At 38.8% G+C, this 20,285-nt stretch overlaps 1 protein-coding gene across 1 annotated transcript; it reads left to right on the top strand.

Annotated features, from left to right (window-relative positions):
- The first annotated feature begins 1,524 nt into the window (after positions 1 to 1,524).
- Positions 1,525 to 15,580, top strand: LOC137139736 (cell division control protein 42 homolog). The gene is made up of 6 exons (XM_067527454.1): positions 1,525 to 1,580; positions 4,115 to 4,219; positions 10,350 to 10,422; positions 10,703 to 10,812; positions 11,108 to 11,305; positions 12,522 to 15,580. Exons 2-6 carry the CDS (start codon positions 4,115 to 4,117, stop codon positions 12,609 to 12,611), a joined length of 576 nt encoding a protein of 191 aa, XP_067383555.1. The 5' UTR covers positions 1,525 to 1,580; the 3' UTR covers positions 12,612 to 15,580.
- The last annotated feature ends 4,705 nt before the right edge of the window (positions 15,581 to 20,285 follow it).

Genomic DNA, 20,285 nt, shown 5'->3' with positions numbered 1-20,285 from the left:
TAAGGACACTTTGACGTTTGGACTGGAAGAGCTGGGGATTGAACAGCTGACCCAGTGCCCAGTGGACAACCGGCCACTCATTTTATTCACTTAGTTTGTTCACTATAATTTCTGCATCTATAGTTTGCCATGTTTCTATGCATGAATGTTGTTGTTTCCCACTACACACAATCTTGGATATTCACTATCCCCCCATTGACACCTTTATGGTTATGCTTCTGCTAATCTTTTAATCTTTGTGTTACGGGGTTTCCGTTGACACCTGGACCAAACTGAATTCCTTCATTTGGCCCCTTGGCAAACAAATTTTATTCTGAAAAAAAAAAAGAAAAACAAATTACAGTATAGTTTGTGTGCATGTTTAAAAGGGATGCTGACACACTACTAGCTATATTGTCACCTGAAACTAAAACATCAAGGTCAAAAATTAAAAGATATATGCTGCATGATGAGAATCCAACCTGAAACTTAAAGGCAAACCCACATTCAGCCTTGGGTTGTGTTAGGCATCCAAAATCAATCGTTTCAGTAAACCCATCAAAAACACAGGATGATTCATCCCCCTCTGGTGGTCACTGAGAAACCAGCTCTTCATTTCTTCATTTATTCGTCTGTGGTGGTCGACTAGACACTGAGTCAGAGAGATTGTAGAAAAGCTGTAACGTTCGTGATGATAAGTTCAAGATTATTTTAGTGACAAATCTAAATGTATGCATTCAATAATGTCAAATAATCTCAGTTATTATACTAGTCCCCGCTTTTGGCTGCCTACAGGAGAAATTCGTTTTTACAAATCAGAAAAGATCAACAGAAAAAAATCAATTCACTAATCATTGCAGCTCTGCAAAAGATAAAACTTTAAAATATGAAATGAAAAAGTAGATTTGGCATTTTTAGTTTATACTCAATGATAAAACAATCATTAACTAACTATCGATTAATTATCCAAATTGGAGATGAACACTTGTTCATAATTAAACAATGTTCACCTGTTTAGAGCCACGTTTAATTGTGTAATGAGCCATTAATTAAATATTATGCTGCTTATAAATGCTAAATATTGGGACCTATCGTAATATGTTCCCATAGTCCATTAAAAGTTGTCTAATTAACGTGGACCAAAAGAAGAAGCAAATGGTGGGAACTGATTTTTACAAATAAAGGAGATATTTTAACTTTTAAAACAAGTCAGAAGATTCAGTTGCATAAAATGAAGGTTTTAAAATACTGTGCATTCACAGTAATGATATCCTAATCTTTATTATTACTATTATTATTATTATTATTATTATTATTATTATTATTATTATTATTATTGCTGTTGTTGTTGTTATTGCAACTTTCGTCTCCCGTACGCTGTTTAGCGGGTTAGGAATTGTTTGTTTGTAGACAATGGGGGGCGTGTACCCAGTTGCGTTTCGGAGGTAAGACGTGACACACTGTAACAACAATAAATACAGAGGGAAGTGAACTCACCACTTGTCGTCCGACTTCCGCACGGGAGGAAAGTTGGTAATTTACAGCAAGCACTTGAACGTTGCATCATTTCACCAACACTCCAGTGGCCGAGAACACAAGCGGTAAGAGCTGCTCTCAATAAGTTCTTTCTAACCCTAAATTCCACCAGTTTGATGCTACGATCTTCTTTAGAGTCACTCTTCTCACTGTAAAAACAGCAACTGTCGCCGGCCGACAGCTAACTGCCAGTTCTAACCGCCAGCTGTCAAAACAAACGATTTCCCCGTAGCTAACTTTGGCTAGCGTGGCTTTTAAATCTCTGCTCAAAGTTAATGGCTAACATTTGTCTTTTTTTTTCTTTTAAACAACTTACAAGGCTACTTAATAATGTTGCCGTGAAACTTTTAGTTTTATTGTTTCATTGTGAAGTTTCTATTTTTTGTTTTTCAAACAGCCGTTGTTTTTTCACTTGTGGGTGTGGGTGTCGCGGATGTAACTTTACACTAGCTACCAAAGAACCGAGCTAACGTTAGCAAGCGTTAGCTTCGTAGTAGTTCGGACTGTTTTTGGACTTTGATTTGATTGTGATTTGCGTACAAACGCTGTCAACAGCGATCGGAATAAATCCTTTTATGACTTTGAATGCGCAACGTTAATCAACCCCCCGGTTACAAAGACCTTTTAATTGTGCTTATGTAAGTTACTATGACAGTTTTCTATGCGGAAGTGACTATAAGACCGTAATCTTGGATATGATACATTGTGTTGTTCACTAAATTAAAAAAATAATGAACGTCTTATGTGATATTTTACCTGTCGGTTGGCAGCAGTGTTGAAGCGACGCCTGAGATTAGTCGAATAAGCAATTAGTCGGTTCACATAAAATCTCTGCATTTAGCTTCTATGTTTTGTGGTTTACTTTTAAAATAGTGTCACCTTTCGTTGACTAATACATGGCGAATATGACATTTGTCACACTGCTTGTAGTAATTATTTTTGATGACACTGGATTTTCTAACTTTGGACGCATTCATTAACTTTTTTTTTTTTTTTTTTTTAGCTGCAATCATCTGTTAACCTTTACTTTTATATCATTTAGTGCCTGTTGAAAAAGTGAGACTCCATGGAGTTGAAGAACTTTTGCTTATTACTCGGTGTTCGTGTTAATGTGTAGTTTATTCATTAAAAATTAAGGGTGAACCAATAACGGGAATCACCTGTTTCTTAAGAAACAGGATTTGTTCCATGCAAATTAAGAAACAATAGTGCATTTGAAATGTGTGGTTCCCAGTAATTTGCCAAATAATCTGCATGCCAATGTAAAATGCCTAAAGAATGACAAAGAATAGACATAACTGGTGTCATCATCCCTCCAGACGACCACTTAACTTATTCTTGACTCGTCAGAGTTCCGCTGAGCTTTGCCAAATCGGCCAAACAAGGGGTCAGTGATAAGGTGCCATCATATACCCATTTACCAATGTCTCCCTTAATGAAGCAGCCGCTGAAAATGTGGCCTGCTCAGTGTCACAGGACCTGCAGACAGTGTGTACTAAACACTGGGCTACATATTCACCTCTGATTCCATCAGCCGTCTCACACTTAGTCTTTTCACCAGCCGTCACGCTGTCCTAACCAAACTGCCAAAGGACGGAAGGTTACGGTTATTTAGCTGCTACTGAGACGTGCATGACAAAGAACACAAATTCATTTCTATATTTGTCTACAGATCTCAAATCATACTCTATGTTTGCCATGTCCATAATTCGCATTAGTAATTGATCACTTCCTTAATCAAAGTGGTTGACAGACAAATATGTGCCACAGAAAAACACGATCATGAAAACAATAGGAATCCTTATCTCTAGTCAGGGGGTGGATACAAAAGAAAATTTACAAGCCATTGAATGTCTTAAGTAATACAGTTAGATCCATCATTAAGAAACTGAGGAATATGGCACAAGAATAAATTTTCCTAGGCAGGCTGGCTTTAAAAAACGAAGTAACTGTGCGAGAACCTACAGAGAGATGCCATCAATACTATGTCTGACTCCCCTGCTGCTGAGGTGGAAAAGACTGTATGTAAAAGAACTGTTGCTGGGGTTCCTCACCAGTCAAATCTATCACGAATATCTCAGCTAAAATGTGCCAGAAGGCAAGTGAAGAAGGTTGGTTGGTCTGATGAGACCAAAACTGAGCTTTAAGACCTTTTAAACTATGTGAAGAACCCAGGGAACAGTTGTCGTATGTAGATAATCTCTCTCATCTGAACTGCTGAAGCTTATAAATACGGCAGAGTAGATCAGAAAATAAAACGCGTATTGGTTCAGTCATTGTATGTATTAGGCAGGAGATTGTATTTTATTTTATTTTATTTTTTAAATTTAACCTTATGTAGCAAATAACACATTTTTAGATTATATCATATTTAGTAGCACAGGGCACCTGCACAAGTACTCGATGTCTAAAATGAACAAACAATATTGAATTGTCAACAAGTCTAACCAAGCACTTTGTAGCACTAATGACACGATAATGAAAAGTTATTAACCCGGACATCAGTCTTAACTTAAGCAATTTCTTATTTCTCAACCGCTCTCTTTTCCTCTCCATCCAACATTTCTCCTCTACTCCCTGCCTTCTTCCCCCTCCCCAGATGCAGACCATAAAGTGTGTGGTGGTGGGTGATGGCGCAGTGGGGAAGACCTGCCTGCTCATTTCCTACACTACCAACAAGTTTCCCTCTGAATACGTCCCCACGGTGAGTAGCTCATTACCGGACAAACAACTGCAGCAAACGGATCAAAATCGTCATGATACTGACATTCTACAAAACCAGCATTAGGCAGGATTTCCCATTTACTGTTAACACCCAACGCTACTGTTCTGTCTCACAGGAAGTGACCCTTGTTCATAATTAGTCGAGACTGAATAGAGATGCTAGTTTACCTTAGCACTAATCTGACTGACTAAAAACTAAAGAGACTTTTTCAAAGTACAAAAACACCCCAGTACCAAAACCGTACTTGCAGCCTGCTTATAGACTTCCTGTGTAAATGTAAAGTCAAATTCTTTATTTGATGTTTGCACAGATGCACAATTAAAGAATTTCCTGCACAGTTTCTCAAGTATATTTTTAGAAGCCAGGGTGTCACACATATATAAGTATTTTAAAAAAGCCACTATTAACTTTTGGTAAGAAGATTTCCGAGATAAAAAGTGCTGTTGCCCTTGTGTTCGGATCCAACGGTGCCTTGCACTCTTACTCATCAGAGTTTTCTAATATAAGGCAGCTAAGCTTAGCCCAGCATAAAGACTTAAATAAATGAAGTTTTGAAGGTTTTTATATGCTCGTGGGGTTGTTGGTGATCTCTTTTTAAGCCAGTATAACATCAAACGTTCTGGTTCTCTCTGTCGGGGTAAATTATTACGATTGGTACCTGCTATGTGTGTTACGGTGGGTTTTACACAATAGGAGGCACTGAAGTTAAAGTGAGGATGCTTTCTAAAAGGTACATTCACTCCGAGTGCAGTAAGCTGTGGCTCAGGAAGTGGAACAGTCCCCAGCTCCTCATTCACATGTGGAAATTACCTTGAGGAAGACATTAAACACCAAATGTGTATGTGTATGAAAATGACTACATGTAAATGTAACAAACATTATTTTGAGATCAGACCTCCACCGCAACATTCTGGTGCAGGACTTCCTTTTTTTTTCTGAGTATAGTTCCTTTATGTTTGGGTTTGTTGTCATTGCTAAAAATATAAAGTTAGTGATGGATCAAATTAGTCCACGATGGTACTGTGAGATGGACAGGAAGTGTGGTTAGCCTACTTTCAGACATGCAAGTAAGAGAAAAGATCCTTCGGAGTCTCATCCTACACTCCTTGTTTCGATTTTTACTCTTAAATTGAATCATACTGAATCTGTATGATGAGGAAGCGTCCCCAATAGTTCTGCAATTTATGTAACGCATGCTCCAGGCGTGTCACATTAGCCTGCAAACTCAATCAGACAAAAGCTGACGAGACCGATCGGCCGTCTGATGAGGAGCAATTAGGTGGAAACATCTGAGATCCCTCCATTGATCGGCAGCTTCACCGACCAGTGGCTGCAAACTGATGAGTAATTTTCTCCTGTTTTCTACGTGTACCCCATCTCTGCCCAACAGTCAGCACAGTTTGATGAAAGGATTGCAGAACGAACTGTGCTGACTTAGCTTTAACTTCCTTTCCCGTTTCTGTCCGTGTGTTTCTCACATCTCCATCCCCACCACCATTTTTAACCATTTGGTCCTAATACCCATAGTGTTTAATTTTCGTTAATAATAAATTCATATGAGACTGTCACTAATGGATTATTTTCAAATATTTGGCTAGTTGTTCATTTGGTGGGTATTAGATTTTATTTGTTTGTTTGTTTTTGTTTCTGAATGTAAAAGAGCATTTAGCTATTTGAAACACAAATGACTTCCACTCTATATGGTCAGAGCATCAGCTTTTGAAAGAAGCAGGGCAGACGCTGTGCGGTTTTACCGTCTTAATGTAAGCTCACTTAGGACAAACGCACAATACATTTCTAGTCGGCTGTTTCATTTACTTAGCAGGAAGCAACTGTCTCACACCAGTCGCAGTAGAGATCTGTAACAGACCCTGGGGAAAAGAAACTCAAACCTGAACTCAGTTCAGACTCCATGAAGTCTCACTTTTGTCTGTCCAAGGATAGGTAGACCCAATGTCCCAGCAATTAAAAAACAATATTTAATAAATAATATTCACATTTATAACTATACAAATTATATTTAGAAGGTGTTTGAAGATCAGCTTAATATAGGAAAATCCGATTCCTCGTTAGGACATACCCCTGGTAAGGTCTTAGTTCATTCTGTCTTGTACTAAAACTTGCCTGACACTGTCCTTATGGATCCATGTATGTAATAGACATGTTGATTTACATTTGGCTTTAGTGGATGTGGAACTTTAAACACAGCACAGTTATCATTGACCATAAAATACTTGATATCAACGAGAAAATCCATAATATACTGTTTTTCAAGAATACAACTTTTACATTTAACACTTACTGTAACAATGAATGAAAAATGTCTTAATATTTCATGACCTACAATCTAATATTACCTACCTTCTACTGAGCAATTGGGGTTTAGCATGGTTCTATTGTTTTAGGTTTTTATTGCATCCTGTTCCTGTCTGTTTTGTTCTGTGCTCGGTAACAGCCACATCACAACATGCCTTTGACCTTTCAACCTAAGTCTACGTTAAAAGAACGGCCAGTTTGACCTTAAACTACCCACACTTGGAACAATCTGAATGTATTTAGTTAGATTAGGTGTTTTTGTGCCGTAATCCTCATATGTATTTCCTTTGCTGGTACTTGTACAGTTCAGGGCCTCCTTCCCCACCTTAGAGGAAGATGTTACTGTCTCCTCAAGTGTGAAAAACAGCTTTTGCAGAAATACACATGCACAAACTTTCTGTCTAACTTCACTGTTTGTGTTTCACATCACTGTTGCATTGTGTTATTTCCTTACCATAATCTAATGCTACATCCAGAACATTTTCTCTGGACAATTGTAATGTAAAGTAACAGAAGCACTTTTGATCAGATGTGTTGCAGCTTCTGTTGTCCGAGCTTTGTCCAAAACACATTGTCACAAACTGAATTTGGATGTGTGTATGAACACAAGCAGGTCTGTGTAGTTTGTATTTTACTGAAATATAAGTGTGTGTGTGTGTGTGTGTGTGTGTGTGTGTGTGTGTGTGTGTGTGTGTGTGTGTGTGTGTGTGTGTGTGTGTGTGTGTGTGTGTGTGTGTGTGTGTGTGTGTGTGTGTGTGTGTGTGTGTGTGTGTGTGTGTGTGTGTGTGTGTGTGTGTGTGTGTGTGTGTGTGTGTGTGTGTGGCATGCCTCAACATACCGCACAATTGTTCTGTCTGAAGTTGAACAGATCAGTAATATACTGGGCTCTGTGCCTGTGTATGTGTTATAACTTGATCTCTCTTGTCTCTTAATGTGGAAAAAACAAAACTATGTCATAATTAGAGCCATTTTAGCCTAAATTAAATACTAATTAGTCCTCCCAGGGCTTTGGGCCAGAATTAAATAAAACTGTAGTGGATGTATGCTCTGATATTTGGTTCCAGACACTCATGGTTGCCAGAGGATGAACCCCATTCACTTTGGTGATGCTCTGACCTGGCTGTCAGTTGTCGTTCATAGTGAATTGTCCGTACAGTTGTTGGATGTATTGTACATATTCATATTGTCCCGATGATTAATTTCCAACAACCTTTCATCTGTTGTCACCACTGTTTGCATGTTGTTCAGCTGCCCTGAGAGTTATTTGCTGGTGTCTTTGTGTTGTCCTTTCTCTTTGAACTCTGGCATTAAAGCTGAATTTGTGTGTTCCCCAAATACACTGTGGTCTAAAGTAAGCAATGTGAAATCTGGTAAAATTATTATTTAAATCATAAACTGATCTGATTGAAGAATAACGCCACAAGACCGTGAATGTGGCCAGGCGAGTTATGCCTGTTTTCAGTAATTGAGCGTATCATGCTGTCCTATAGAAACCACAAATGTCTGGCCCAGCTTGATTCACCAAGAAGGTATTCAGATGAAGGAAACAAAACTCCAGCAACGCTCACAGTTTTTTTTACTTGTTCTCAACCTGTAAGCCATCAGAAAGTATTTCCTACAGACACGTTTAGGTCTATACCCAAACAACCTCTGTGGCCTAGACATAGGATGCTGAAAGCCTATGTTTCCTGGCACCTACTAGTTGACTAAAAATGAAAGTGATACCAGCTTGTCTCCGTGTGTCTGATGTTTGACGTACAGTACTTTCCTCTCCTATAAGCTGCGTCCTGTTGTTTACGGGGAACATGTCTGTGCATACAGCTCTGTGATGACTTAATATTGACAATGGCTTGACAGCTATGCCCCTCAATACTGATGCTGCAAGCCCAATAAAAAAGCCTAATTCCCGCTATAAAACTCAGAATAATGTGATTATTATGTAAGATTAATGTTAAACGAACTGGCAGTTCAGTCATTACCAGGATACTGAACAAGTAGATGTTAAAAGGCCAAAACCAAACCAAGGAGTTGATACTTTTCCCCAATTAAAATTGGCTAAATATCTCATTTAAAATTAAGATGGAAGACTTTTGAGGAAACCGTCTAAATGTTACTGTAGTCAATTTATTTGTGATCTGGTCATGTAAAATATCCTGTTGTCAAAAATCAACACAATCAAAAGTAAAGTCATATTCATAGTTTTTATTTCTTAACATTTTTCTTTTTTTAATATACTTTTTTAATTGTTTCAGAGGAAATTGTAGGTTCTTAATTTTTGCACATTTCAACGTCTGTGTATATCTTGTTTTTTTATTTCCCCCATTGACTTTTCACATCCAGGGCCAGAAAAGAGAGAGTGCTGATATTAAAACACTTGTGCCCCAGTTTTGTAATAACAAAATTATATCTAAAAAGGTTTTGATGCTAAATCAAATATAGTGAAAAAGCAGCACACAATGATTTCCAAACTATTTAAAATCTACACATGTGTATCATTGTAAATAGTACAAAGACAACATATCAAATGTTAAAACTGAGAAATGTGGAAAAAATATTTTCCTCAGTTTGAATTAGAGAGTGCAATGAATACCTGATGTGTTGGCTTGGTGATACTTCCAAACCAATGTTTTAAATGATTTATAAATGATCTCTTTCTGCTTTTATTTAAATTTTGTACTATATCCAGGCCATTTTGGAAACTTTTATAAGTATAAATTAATAAAATAACTGACAAATTTATCGTGATTTCATTTTACAAGTTTTCCTGTTTGTAATCTTGGTTTGAGCTTGAGGGCAAACAAAGAGGAAACACATCTTAGAATCGTGTATGTACATGTTGTTCTTACATGTTCCCAAAAGCACGAGTTTCAGATTATTGCAGTCAGTTATTATTATTTTTTTTAAAGTGAAAACCTTTAGTCTGGTCTTCGCTTCTTCAGAGGCCTGGTTGAATTTACTGTACTGTAATTCGGGCCGTGCATGTTGAAATGTGCTCACTCTTTGGTTTTCTGAAGCTATGTCTGTTTCACATTTTTCCTTCCTTTTTAATTTTTTGTTTTGTTAACTGGTGCGAGCACAATTATTCTCCAGCTCAACATTAGTAAAAACAATGAACTGGTGGTGGACTTCATGACTCCTGTCAATCCTCTCGCCATACTGGGAGAGGGGGTGGACGTAGTTTCAGAGTACAAATACCTGGGTGTCCACCTGGACAATAAACTGGACTGGTCAGATAATGCAGCATCACTCTACAGGAAAACACAGAGCAGGCTGCAGGTGACTTAGCTCCTTCAACATCTGCAGCTCCATGCTTCAGCTGTTTTCTGAGTCTGTGGTAGCCAGCTCCATCTTCTATGCTGTGGCTGAGAGGAGAATGTTGTCCACACTCCTCTCAATCCCAGACAATCCCTCCCACCCACTCCACCGTGTGCTGGCTGCACAGAGGAGCACTGATCCCTGTCAAGGAGATTATTACTCCCAGTGGCCATTAAACTGTTGAACTTATCCTGACAGGTCTAAATGGACAATTTATTATTTACTTTATTTTAAGGTAAATTGTTATTTACCTCATCTATCTTATTTTGGGTTGTATTTCAGTAGTTTGTATTTGGTTGTTTGTCTATGTGCTTTGTTTGAGGTGCTTTATGCTACTTTTCTTGTGGAGATCAGCTGAAAAAAGGCAACGTAATTTCCCTGTGGGATCAATAAAGTTCTTTGAGTCTTGAATATTTCTCCTTCCCTCAACCGTTTCTTTCCCCCCTTTCTCACCCTCTCTTGTCTTTCTCTCCTTCAGGTGTTTGATAACTATGCAGTAACGGTGATGATCGGTGGGGAGCCCTACACTCTGGGACTGTTTGACACTGCGGGTAAGAATGCAGTTTTCTTATGTCTCTTTGGGTTTGTATTGGCATTTGTAGCAGCAGGAGTAAAAACACAGTAATCTAGCAGTATAGCAGTATTTGTTGTAGTATTCAGAGCTGCTGGCTAGAAAGGCTTTTTAAATGGCACAGGGATTTCTCACCTTCATCAGCTTCTGTTACAGTGGTAAAGGACTTGTTGTATTTTAGTTTCTTTTCACCAGGTTGGTTGTTGTTGGCTGTTAATCACGGTTTTATTTATTGAATCGTTCTTGGTCTTCCCCTGCAGGTCAGGAGGACTACGACAGACTGCGACCCCTCAGCTACCCTCAGACCGACGTCTTCCTCGTCTGTTTCTCTGTCGTATCGCCTTCCTCCTTTGAAAACGTCAGAGAGAAGGTTTGTTAAAGTGTCTTCCTGTGTTTGTCCTTTAATAGCTTAAAGGTATTTTGAGCCAGTCTTTTTTCAGTGGTGTTCAAACAAAGATGGACTTCAACCACCTTCCTCTTCCAGCTCTTTAAAAACAGATTCAGGTTTATTGTATATATTTATCTGTTATAAGGACTGTCCACATTCTAAGACGTACATAGCAAGTGGCAGAGAACTTTGACTTTTCCAGTACAGGACAAAAGCAATTGTGTTTGAAGTTAGGTTCAAGTTTGACCCCCCCAAAAAATTGATTGTCTCTTCACAGTGGGTGCCAGAAATTTCACATCACTGCCCGCGGACCCCCTTCCTGTTGGTCGGGACTCAGGTGGATCTCAGAGATGACACCAACACCCTGGAGAAACTGGCCAAGAACAAACAGCGCGCCCTGTCCTGTGAGAGTGGAGAGAAACTAGCTCGAGAGCTCAAGGCTGTCAAATATGTGGAGTGTTCAGCTCTTACACAGGTATTTGGAGAAGAAATGATGTGGTATTTATATAATTAAACTTGTTGTGCGGGCATGGAAAAAAAAAAAGCAGCCATCTCCGTTCATTGCAGTGAGGCGGTAAAATTATACTTCAGTAAACCACTGTGAAATGTCTTTGGCCTGTGATTAACCCTTTTTGGTTTGTTTAACACGAGTGTTTTCAAGCTAAACGCCCACTAAGGTGGTGTTTTGACACCTGAAACTGCCTTGAATTGTGGTGTACACGAGAGAAAGCCCAGTAAATGCACCTGTAGTCAACACATTTGAGTAAAGGTGCATCGGAAGAGGACAACGCCAAAGACGTCACGATTTGTCTCCTTTTTCTGTTGCCTCCAGGTGCCTAAAACGCTGTTGCAAATGGCACTGGGCGTTTGTGAATGCAGCTTCGTGTGCCAGCCCAGTTCGTGCTGGGACCTGCTCTTCTTGTTGTGCACGTAAACGCCGTCCTGTACCACAAATGTGCGTCACCGACTTCACTGACGCACACACCAGTGGTTTTGTTGCTGCAGAGAATGCCATTCATTTAGGCTATTGGCGGCGTGCGCTGTGCTGGAATACGAACAGAGGTGTCCGTAAAAATCTGCTGGCAACATAAACGAATAATAAAACGGTCTTAATTAAGCTCTAGGAAAAAGGAGATGAATCGCAAATCTTCAGGCTTTTCCTTTTTATTTTGAAAGCATCACATGGGGAAAATGCATAGGTAACAAAGAAACAACAGCTTCAAAACAAAGCAGGTGTGTCCGGTAATTAGTCAGGGAACTCAGTTAAGCTGATGATGGTGTAGGTGTCCAGGTGCACTGTTTGTGAGATTCAACAACACAAATTCACACACAACCCTAGAACATCATCCAAACTCCTTTTTAGATCTTTGGCTTTTAAGCAACTGTTGAAGAAAGGTTTGTATCCTCCCAGTTTTAACTGTCGCCTCCAGCTTGGCCTCAGAACTCCACTATGACTGATTCCCCTGGGCATCAATCCAACTGAGTTACTAATAGGAAAAAAAAAAAAAACGTGTTTTAAAAACTGTTGATAACATGAATATAAAAAGATCAAAAAGTAACAGTAAATACCAACGGTGTTAATGAATTAACAAAGCTCTCAGAGATGGTCACAAAAGTAGGCTTGAAGCTTGAATTATTACACTGTCAATGTAACTTTTCGGTCTGTCTCCATCTTTCTGTGTCTTTCTTAGAGGGGACTAAAGAATGTTTTTGACGAGGCCATCCTGGCGGCTCTGGAGCCTCCAGACAACAAACCCAAGAAGCGCTGCACCCTGCTATAGACGCCACAAGAGCAGGAGGAATTGCAGGTGGCCGGGGGAAGAGATGAACCCAGACTGGGGACGGGGAGTCTCGAGGGGAGGGGGGGTGTGAATGTGGGCGAGGTAGACACATGTTTAAACAGTGCCTTCAGCCGTAGTGACTTAACGTGGGTGTGGTGTTGGAACGGACGGGCTCTTGACAGGCTTTATTTTCATCGTAGATACGCGTTGCTAAAATATGACTAACACATCAGAACAACACTCCTCACTAACCAGGAAACAGGGTTTCATAATACGAGGAGGCAGGTTGCGCAATAGAAAGGCTTTAAAGATCCAAGCGGTGGATGGATTCGCGGTTACAGAAACTGTTCCCCAATGTGCCCAAAATGATGTGGAGGAACAAGCCTGTACAGAACTTGGTCTGCTACACATGTTTGGGAAGGCTGGAAATACGCGTGGAAGTTGGTCTAGTTTGGATAAATTTTAAATTTGTTTTTACGAGTCTAATCCAGATTTTTTTTTTATTTTTTATTTTTTTGAAACATTCTTTCCAAGATGTAAAATATGGTTTTTAGTTTTTATTAAAACCTAACATGAAACTGCGTGTTACTACCGACACTTTATTTACGGACAGCTGCTTCACCCCTAGTGATACATCACCTTTTATTAGTTGATGACAACTGTTAAGAATATACATTTGCGAATGGTAACCAAAGCTTTCACGTTATTAGTGGAGTAGAAATACAGTATTTTCCTCTGAATTGTAGGGGAGTAACTAAACATAATATAAAATAGAAATACTCAAGTAAGTACTGAAGTACTTCAAAATAGTACTTAAGTACCTGAGTAGATAAATGTCTTTCCACATCTGATTTAAGGGGCAGGATTACACTTCTTTAGACAAACTAAGATCAAACCAGTGTCATTAAGGGCCATGATGCATCAAAGAGACCAGCAGCCATCTGTGAGCTTCTGTTGTCCTGGTTTTTCGGGTTGTATCCTGCACCGCGCTAGTTGGACCCCAGTTGTTGGCTTTTTAGCACATTCAGTATGTTAACTAGACACCTGTATGGTTGGCAAGAGAGGCCGCTCTTATTGGCTGTTCAATTTAGCAAATCGGTGCATGAGAAGAGAACATGGTAGCATTGGTCATGTGTATCTGCAGTCCTAGGTCTTCTACTGTACCTCACGCTCACGCAGAGTGTTCAAATGCTGATTGTTGGCCCCGACAAAAAGTGCATTGAAGCGCTGCGACAGTCAGGCTTCGTCACCGCTAGTTCTTTGCTGTTGAATTGTTGGGTCATGGAACTAGGTTCTTGGGAAGCTGATAACATTGCTTGCAGTGCAGTAATATGAAATGTAAAATCAGTGTCTGTCCTTCAACAAGTACTTTTTAAAAAAATATATAATTATATTATTATCCAAATTTGGATTACATCAGCTTGCCTTGAGAAATAATATCTATTCCACGGAGAAAACTTGTTGTTACCAGCCTGCTAGTCTGACTGAAATAACAAAAACTGGAGCCGGTGAAACAAAAAGACCATAGTCCTCAGGAAACAGTGTCATTTTACAAATGTGAGCCAGCTAAATGCCACCCCCTGCACCTCAGTGGACCATCGGGGGGGAGCAACAATCCTGTAACAGCGCTGTTGCTGAATGTATTCTGCAAACCGGTGGTGACTGTAACCTGACTTCATCCAAATCCGCAGAAAGAGAATCAAACGGTTTCTTTACTGCTTTTCTGACTTTGCATGTAGTACTTAGTAATGCAACGATTGAACAAGTGACAATGAAGTCAAGAACTTAGTCAAACCTTTTTTTTTTAGCTGGAGCTAAAAGTCCAGCAGGTTTAATGTGGCAAAAATGTACCCGGCAGCGGGCTCAGACAGGGATGGCAGAGCTGTAAACAAACGCACCCAGCTAAACAAAAACCGTCAGTGCCAGACTTCCACGTGGTTAATCAGGTTTGTGCTTTGAAATTTCCAGCTGCCACCATAATTCACTGTAAATGCCTTAAAGTATTTCTTTATCTGCTCAAGAACTGTGTTGCCTTAGTGCTTAAAAATGTGGCAAATCCTAACGGGGGAATCTTTTAAAGATGGCACAGTGACGCCGGGTTGCAGGGGCAATGTCTTCGATACAGTGACCCCAATGTCACCCACTGTCACGGCTAATGATGTAGTGCATGTGCCTAAAGAGCAAACATTTCACAACGCGACGTCCTCGTCCACTCCTGCTTCTCTCCCTTCCTGGTCTGACTGGAACCTCAAGTGCTCGTTGGTCTGTTATCACCTCCTGGAGGCCTGTAAAGGCGAATAGCGCTCAGGTTAGAGACGCTCATCTGTGTCGTTTCAGGCTAATCCGTGTTTGTGGACGTGAGCGAACCCCGACATAGATGATGGTGATGATTAATGGTGTTTTTTTTTGTTTTTTTTTACCAGCAAACAAATGAGCTTTGTTTATGATTAAGAGGTCATGTGTTCCAGCAAAATGAAACAATAGAAGAATGATCAAAAATCATTATAGGTTATATATATATATATATAGGCTGCTTTCAAAGTTGGGGAATCTTTCATGTCCTGTGACACTGGTTGTTCTGGGCCAACAAGATAACATTTTACGTCCTTAAACTGAGCGTATTCTTCCTTCAAACAAACTAAAATTCCTCAATTATTGTAGAGATGATGGTTTATTCTGATAATGTGTGGATGATTACAAGTATTATATATTTTTTTTGCTCCTTATTGTTTCTTGGGGGACATTATTGTAGGTTTTTTGAGTTTTTATTTTCCTTTTCCTTTGATATTTTTACTTGACGGTTGAGTGATAATCATGGCCTGGTTTGTCAAACTGAAACATTACTGATAATAAGCTTCTATGGCAGAAAGACAGCACAATAACGATGCTGAAGCAATACTCCGAAAACTCCGTATTGAAAGATGAATGTTGGAACTGTTGGGTGCTGGGAAATAAAATCATTACTTGAATGTTGTTTCAGCCTGACTCAATTTATTCTTTTGAACCTTTATTTGAGCCACATTTTTTTTTCCTCCTCTTTCCTGGGTCCATACTAAATTATGCTGTGGTTTTGAGTCAGACTGCCTTTGCAAAAAAGGTAATTTACTCTATAGTTCCATTTTAACTTTTTGACTTGTCATATTTTTAGTTTTGATATTTTGATAAAAGTAGTTAAAAGGAAGATGAAAATGATACAAGCTACTTGTACTGGTAGAAATGACAAGGACAACACATTTTTAACTACAGTAACAAAACTTTAAAGGAATTTCATAACTTCATTGTTTTGTCTTGTATGTCAGGAAGCCAAATGAAACTGATGACTATATTCTAAAAAAATGGAAAGTACAGTAAAGAAATACAGGGCTGAATAACATCAAAATGATGTTTCCTATAAAAGCATTTTCATGTTTTCTGTCATTAAAAATGGGAAGATTCTAAGTCATTCAGGTTTGATTATGTGAAGGTTGTGCCATGTCAACTGGACTTTTTTCGTCCTTGCTCGAAATATTTCGTTACTCATCCAACCAGATTCTTCTAAGTAGAAGAAAACTCGTTGACCTTCAGATTTGCTGATGAGAGTTTCAAGCTGCGACATTCATTTACAACCTTAACTTGTTTCAACAAGACTTTCATATTAATTTCATGTTATGAAGTTTGCTTTTCCTTCAAAACAAGGAAATATGTAAGCGGCTAACTTTTAGTATCATAAACGTAAAGAGCCTTCATACCAACGCTGGAGAGTCCCTGCAGTTCCCCGCAGTGAACATTAGGGGGAGCTGTTCCATTGGTTATAATAGGCCTGAGTGGATACAGTATGTAAATGAGCTGTGTTCATCTTGATTGGCAGTCTAAGATGGATCCTTCATGCCGACATGGCATGGAGGATCAGAGCCACTCGATCCTTTGTCTGCTCAAAGGACTGACGATAGCACCAATACCTGATTATTTCTTCAGCTTCCCCCCCAAATCATCCTCCTCTTCATCACTTGGGGTAAATCTTTGAGGTGTTTGGGTTTGTGTCATCATGACTCATCATTTCACAACACTTTCTGACCACTGTTATTCCTATAATTCGTACGTCATATTGAACCGACATGTTGAACTTCTTGGCTTTGTCTAGTTTAAACGCATTAAAAACTGCATAAAAGCAGGGGGGGGGGGAGACACTAAAACTGAACAAATGTGACTGCAGAGGCCGCTTATACCACTGACCTTCCCACCGAGTAAAATGTAATCAAACAAGGCATAAAGATTTATTAGATTAAAAACAAAACAATCATCATCCAAAGCCTTCACACACAAAAAAACAAAAACTATCAATAATATTATTAACAAACTCCACATCCTGAACCACTGAAAGCTGCTTCCTAAAACTTGCTAAGAATCACTTTGGAAATATTTACTTTAGTATTTGAAATACTCACAAAAACAAGGTTTATAAAATGGAAGATAAAGATGATATCCCTGTTTTGCATTATGAAAATTAACAACTTTTTCCAGTGTTGTGTGTTAATCTGGCAAAAGTGGGGTCATTTTTTTGGTTTTCTTTAACGTGCAACTGCATTTCCCCCACATTTAATCTCTCCACGTCAGAACCTAAAGGTTGTTTAAAACCCGTTTCTGTGTTTTCCGATGTGTAATTATGTTTAAAAGCACTACAGTTTATCACAGTATATCATTTTGATTTCTTTCTTTTTTTTATACCTATAATCAGTTTTAAGATATTATACAGTCAAAAATGTTGCACTTGTCGGCTTTGACATTTTGTCACCTTGAGGAGTTTCTCAGTAGCTCAGAATGTACCGTATAGAGGGGTTTTGGAAAATCATGTCGACCAGTAGTTTCAGTTAGAAGATGGAATCTAAACTGCAAAAACTCCTCCAGATGATGTTATCTGCAACTGTCATCAGGAGGAGTTCTGAAAGAGGAGGGTAACCAAAACTGCAACTTCTGTAGTACGAATACTGAGAGGACATCATCTGAAAAAAACCCTTTCAGGAGTTTTTTGTTTTTTTTAACTATAATTTGGAGGAGTTTATCATGATCATCTTCATCATCAGTTATATTTTGTTTTTAGGCAGAAGCGGAGATATTTAAATGTAGGGAAGGCAGATGTAAGTTTTTTCTCATCCAACTAGAACGTTAGGACTTTAGAGCTTCATTGAAGTTGCTCTTTAAGCTGCTACATGTTCAGTGGCAGCTACGCTGTAAAAAATAAAAATTAAAAAAATAAAGTACATTTAAAAACAGACTACATTCAACTGCCATGTCATGATCATTGTACAAGCTGAGCTTTGTTTGGCCAACATTTACAGTATCCCAGTTTGGGACTTTTAGGCGTATTTTCCTCCTCCGTCATCATTTGGTTTCCATTTATTTAGTCTGCACTGATTTGTTTTTTTAGAAAAATTCCATTTTCACACACCTGATATTTGAAACACACCACAGAGGTTTCCCCACCGTTTCAGTGATCTATGTTTCTTGGCCTCATATTTTGCTTTTCGTTTAGAGGAAACCGACCTGCAAACACTGCGTTACGATTTTATCTGTAACACTGATGGAACTTTTGTATGTCACCATGACATCAGTGGTTGAAATTGAGTATGTAAAAATACTAGAAATACAGGTTTAAAGTACATTTGCATAACTATTTGAAAAGAAATAGTAATTATATATATTGTACTTTTACCGTCCTGCTTTTAGTTGATCATTTAAAACCCATAAATTAAAGCGATACGTCAACCGGTTACAATAAAGTTTTACTGTGTTAATGTATCAGTAATTATATCTGTACTTTTTGTACATATTTCATGACATCATTACCATGATTAGTAGTTTTACCCAAATGATGGCTAAAAATACTTCTTCCATTCCCGCATGTGACACATGAGCAACCAAGAAAATCATGTTCCTCGTACACAAAAGTACACAGTGAGTTCAGCTGGGTTAAATGTCCCCTCCAGTCAAGCATGGAGACATTTAAAATGAATAATGATTTGTCCCACAGCGAACTTAGTTATAAAAGTCCAAAAAGGATGTCAATGCTGTTCATTGTCAGTGTGAATGCTGTGAACATGTCTTATGAAACTGGAATCAGGATCCAGAATGTCTTCGATTTTTCCTAATCATGCTCATGTGCACAGCTCTTCAAATTTTTAACTTTCTTACTCCACTTTCTAACCATTTTATAACTTTATTTTTTGTTAAGTGTCACTAAACCGTCCAAATGTACCTCACCACTGGGTAATTGATTAAATAAATGCTTTGAAGTGACTGACTCCAGATCAGTTTCAGTTTTGCTTTGTGTCACTTGATGAATTTATAGCCTTCGTGCGGCGGCCATCTTGTCTTCCTGCTGATTCCGTCTTTGACACTTTGACGGCTGTCTGTCCCAATGTGCCTCATTCTCTCACTGGTTTGGCTGGTGAATATTATTGGATGCCCACCTGACCTCATTATAAGTGTGTTGCCGTGGGCAACCAGCTTGGAGAAGAAGGAGGGGAGATGGAAATCTGACCTCCCTCTCTCTTTTTTTTCCTCCCTCTTCCTATTTTCTCTTCGCTCTTCTCTCAGAGGACGCACACGTGCACATATACGTGCACACTTAGTTCGCCTAAGCAAGGAAACATGACAGAGATTGTTGAGCCTCTTTATTCTGACTCAACACACTACTTTTGTTTATGGCTTTAAAAAAACAAGAAAAGCATATTTATTTATATTTCATGCCTCATCATATTTTCAAGCACAAGGTTCAGATACAGGTTTATAAAACAAAAGAATGACAAACATTTAAAATGTGAATTATTTTTTTGCCTGTATTTATCATGTAGTTTATAATATTTTAGCAAATAATAACTTCCCATAGCTCAAGAGGATGTTTCTAGATGTCTTGTTTCGTCCACGCTGCTATGTTTTCACATCCATCTATGCAGCCTTCTTGTTTCTCTGCTTCAGAACTAGTTCAGAGACTCTCAGAGCACTAAAAGAAAGCTTCCTTTTGATCAGTGCGCTAACTGATGAAACTTTTTATTTAATTTAGAAAATGTGATGAAGTTGCTATTGCATATTTCAGTGGGTGCAGCTGATGCTGTGTTTTGGACTCCACAAAGCTGCCTGAGAGTGTCACACACTGCCACCTTACAGACCTTGACTCCAGTCATAACGTGACAATGACAAAGATCTTCTTTACTTAGAACAACATGTTGACTTGAGTTCGGACGCCATGTTTTCCGCTGTCACGGTGCCGCTTGGTCAGCGGTGTTCTGCTGGAAACCTGAGGCGCAGCGTGTCATCTGAGTTCTCACCTGAACATGAGCTCCACCGGATGAAACCCAAGGAGATCTGAGCTTTTCTACGACGGAGTCACACATGGCCAGCGCCACAAATGTGCATTTGACCTAAAAATCACAATGCCAAATATTTCTACTTCCCTTCGTTGCCAAATCTCTCAAAAGTATCTATAAGCTTCTATATTATAGTGTTTTGTTTGGTTTTGATCATTGTGAGTTCATCGTGTGTGTCTCTGCTCTAAGTTCAGTTTATTGTCTCAATTGTGTCTGTTTTTGTAGTCGTATCATGAATTGTGTATTTACAGTACCTGTACTTTTGTTTTATTACATCCTTCAACCACAATTTGGCTTTTTGTGACAAAAAAAAAAAGTAAAATATAAAACT

The sequence above is a fragment of the Channa argus genome, chromosome 1, assembly GCF_033026475.1.
Source record: "Channa argus isolate prfri chromosome 1, Channa argus male v1.0, whole genome shotgun sequence".
Lineage (NCBI taxonomy): Eukaryota > Metazoa > Chordata > Actinopteri > Anabantiformes > Channidae > Channa > Channa argus.
Note: the sequence above shows the minus strand (reverse complement) of the source record. Positions and strands in the feature narration are given on the sequence as shown.

Excerpts from the sequence above, each read along its gene's own strand:
- LOC137139736 (XM_067527454.1), top strand. The coding sequence starts at position 4,115 with ATGCAGACCATAAAGTGTGTGGTGGTGGGTGATGGCGCAGTGGGGAAG. Across the intron at positions 4,220-10,349 it reads CCTCTGAATACGTCCCCACG|GTGTTTGATAACTATGCAGT; the intron begins GTGAGTAGCTCA and ends TCTCTCCTTCAG. Across the intron at positions 11,306-12,521 it reads AGTGTTCAGCTCTTACACAG|AGGGGACTAAAGAATGTTTT; the intron begins GTATTTGGAGAA and ends TGTCTTTCTTAG.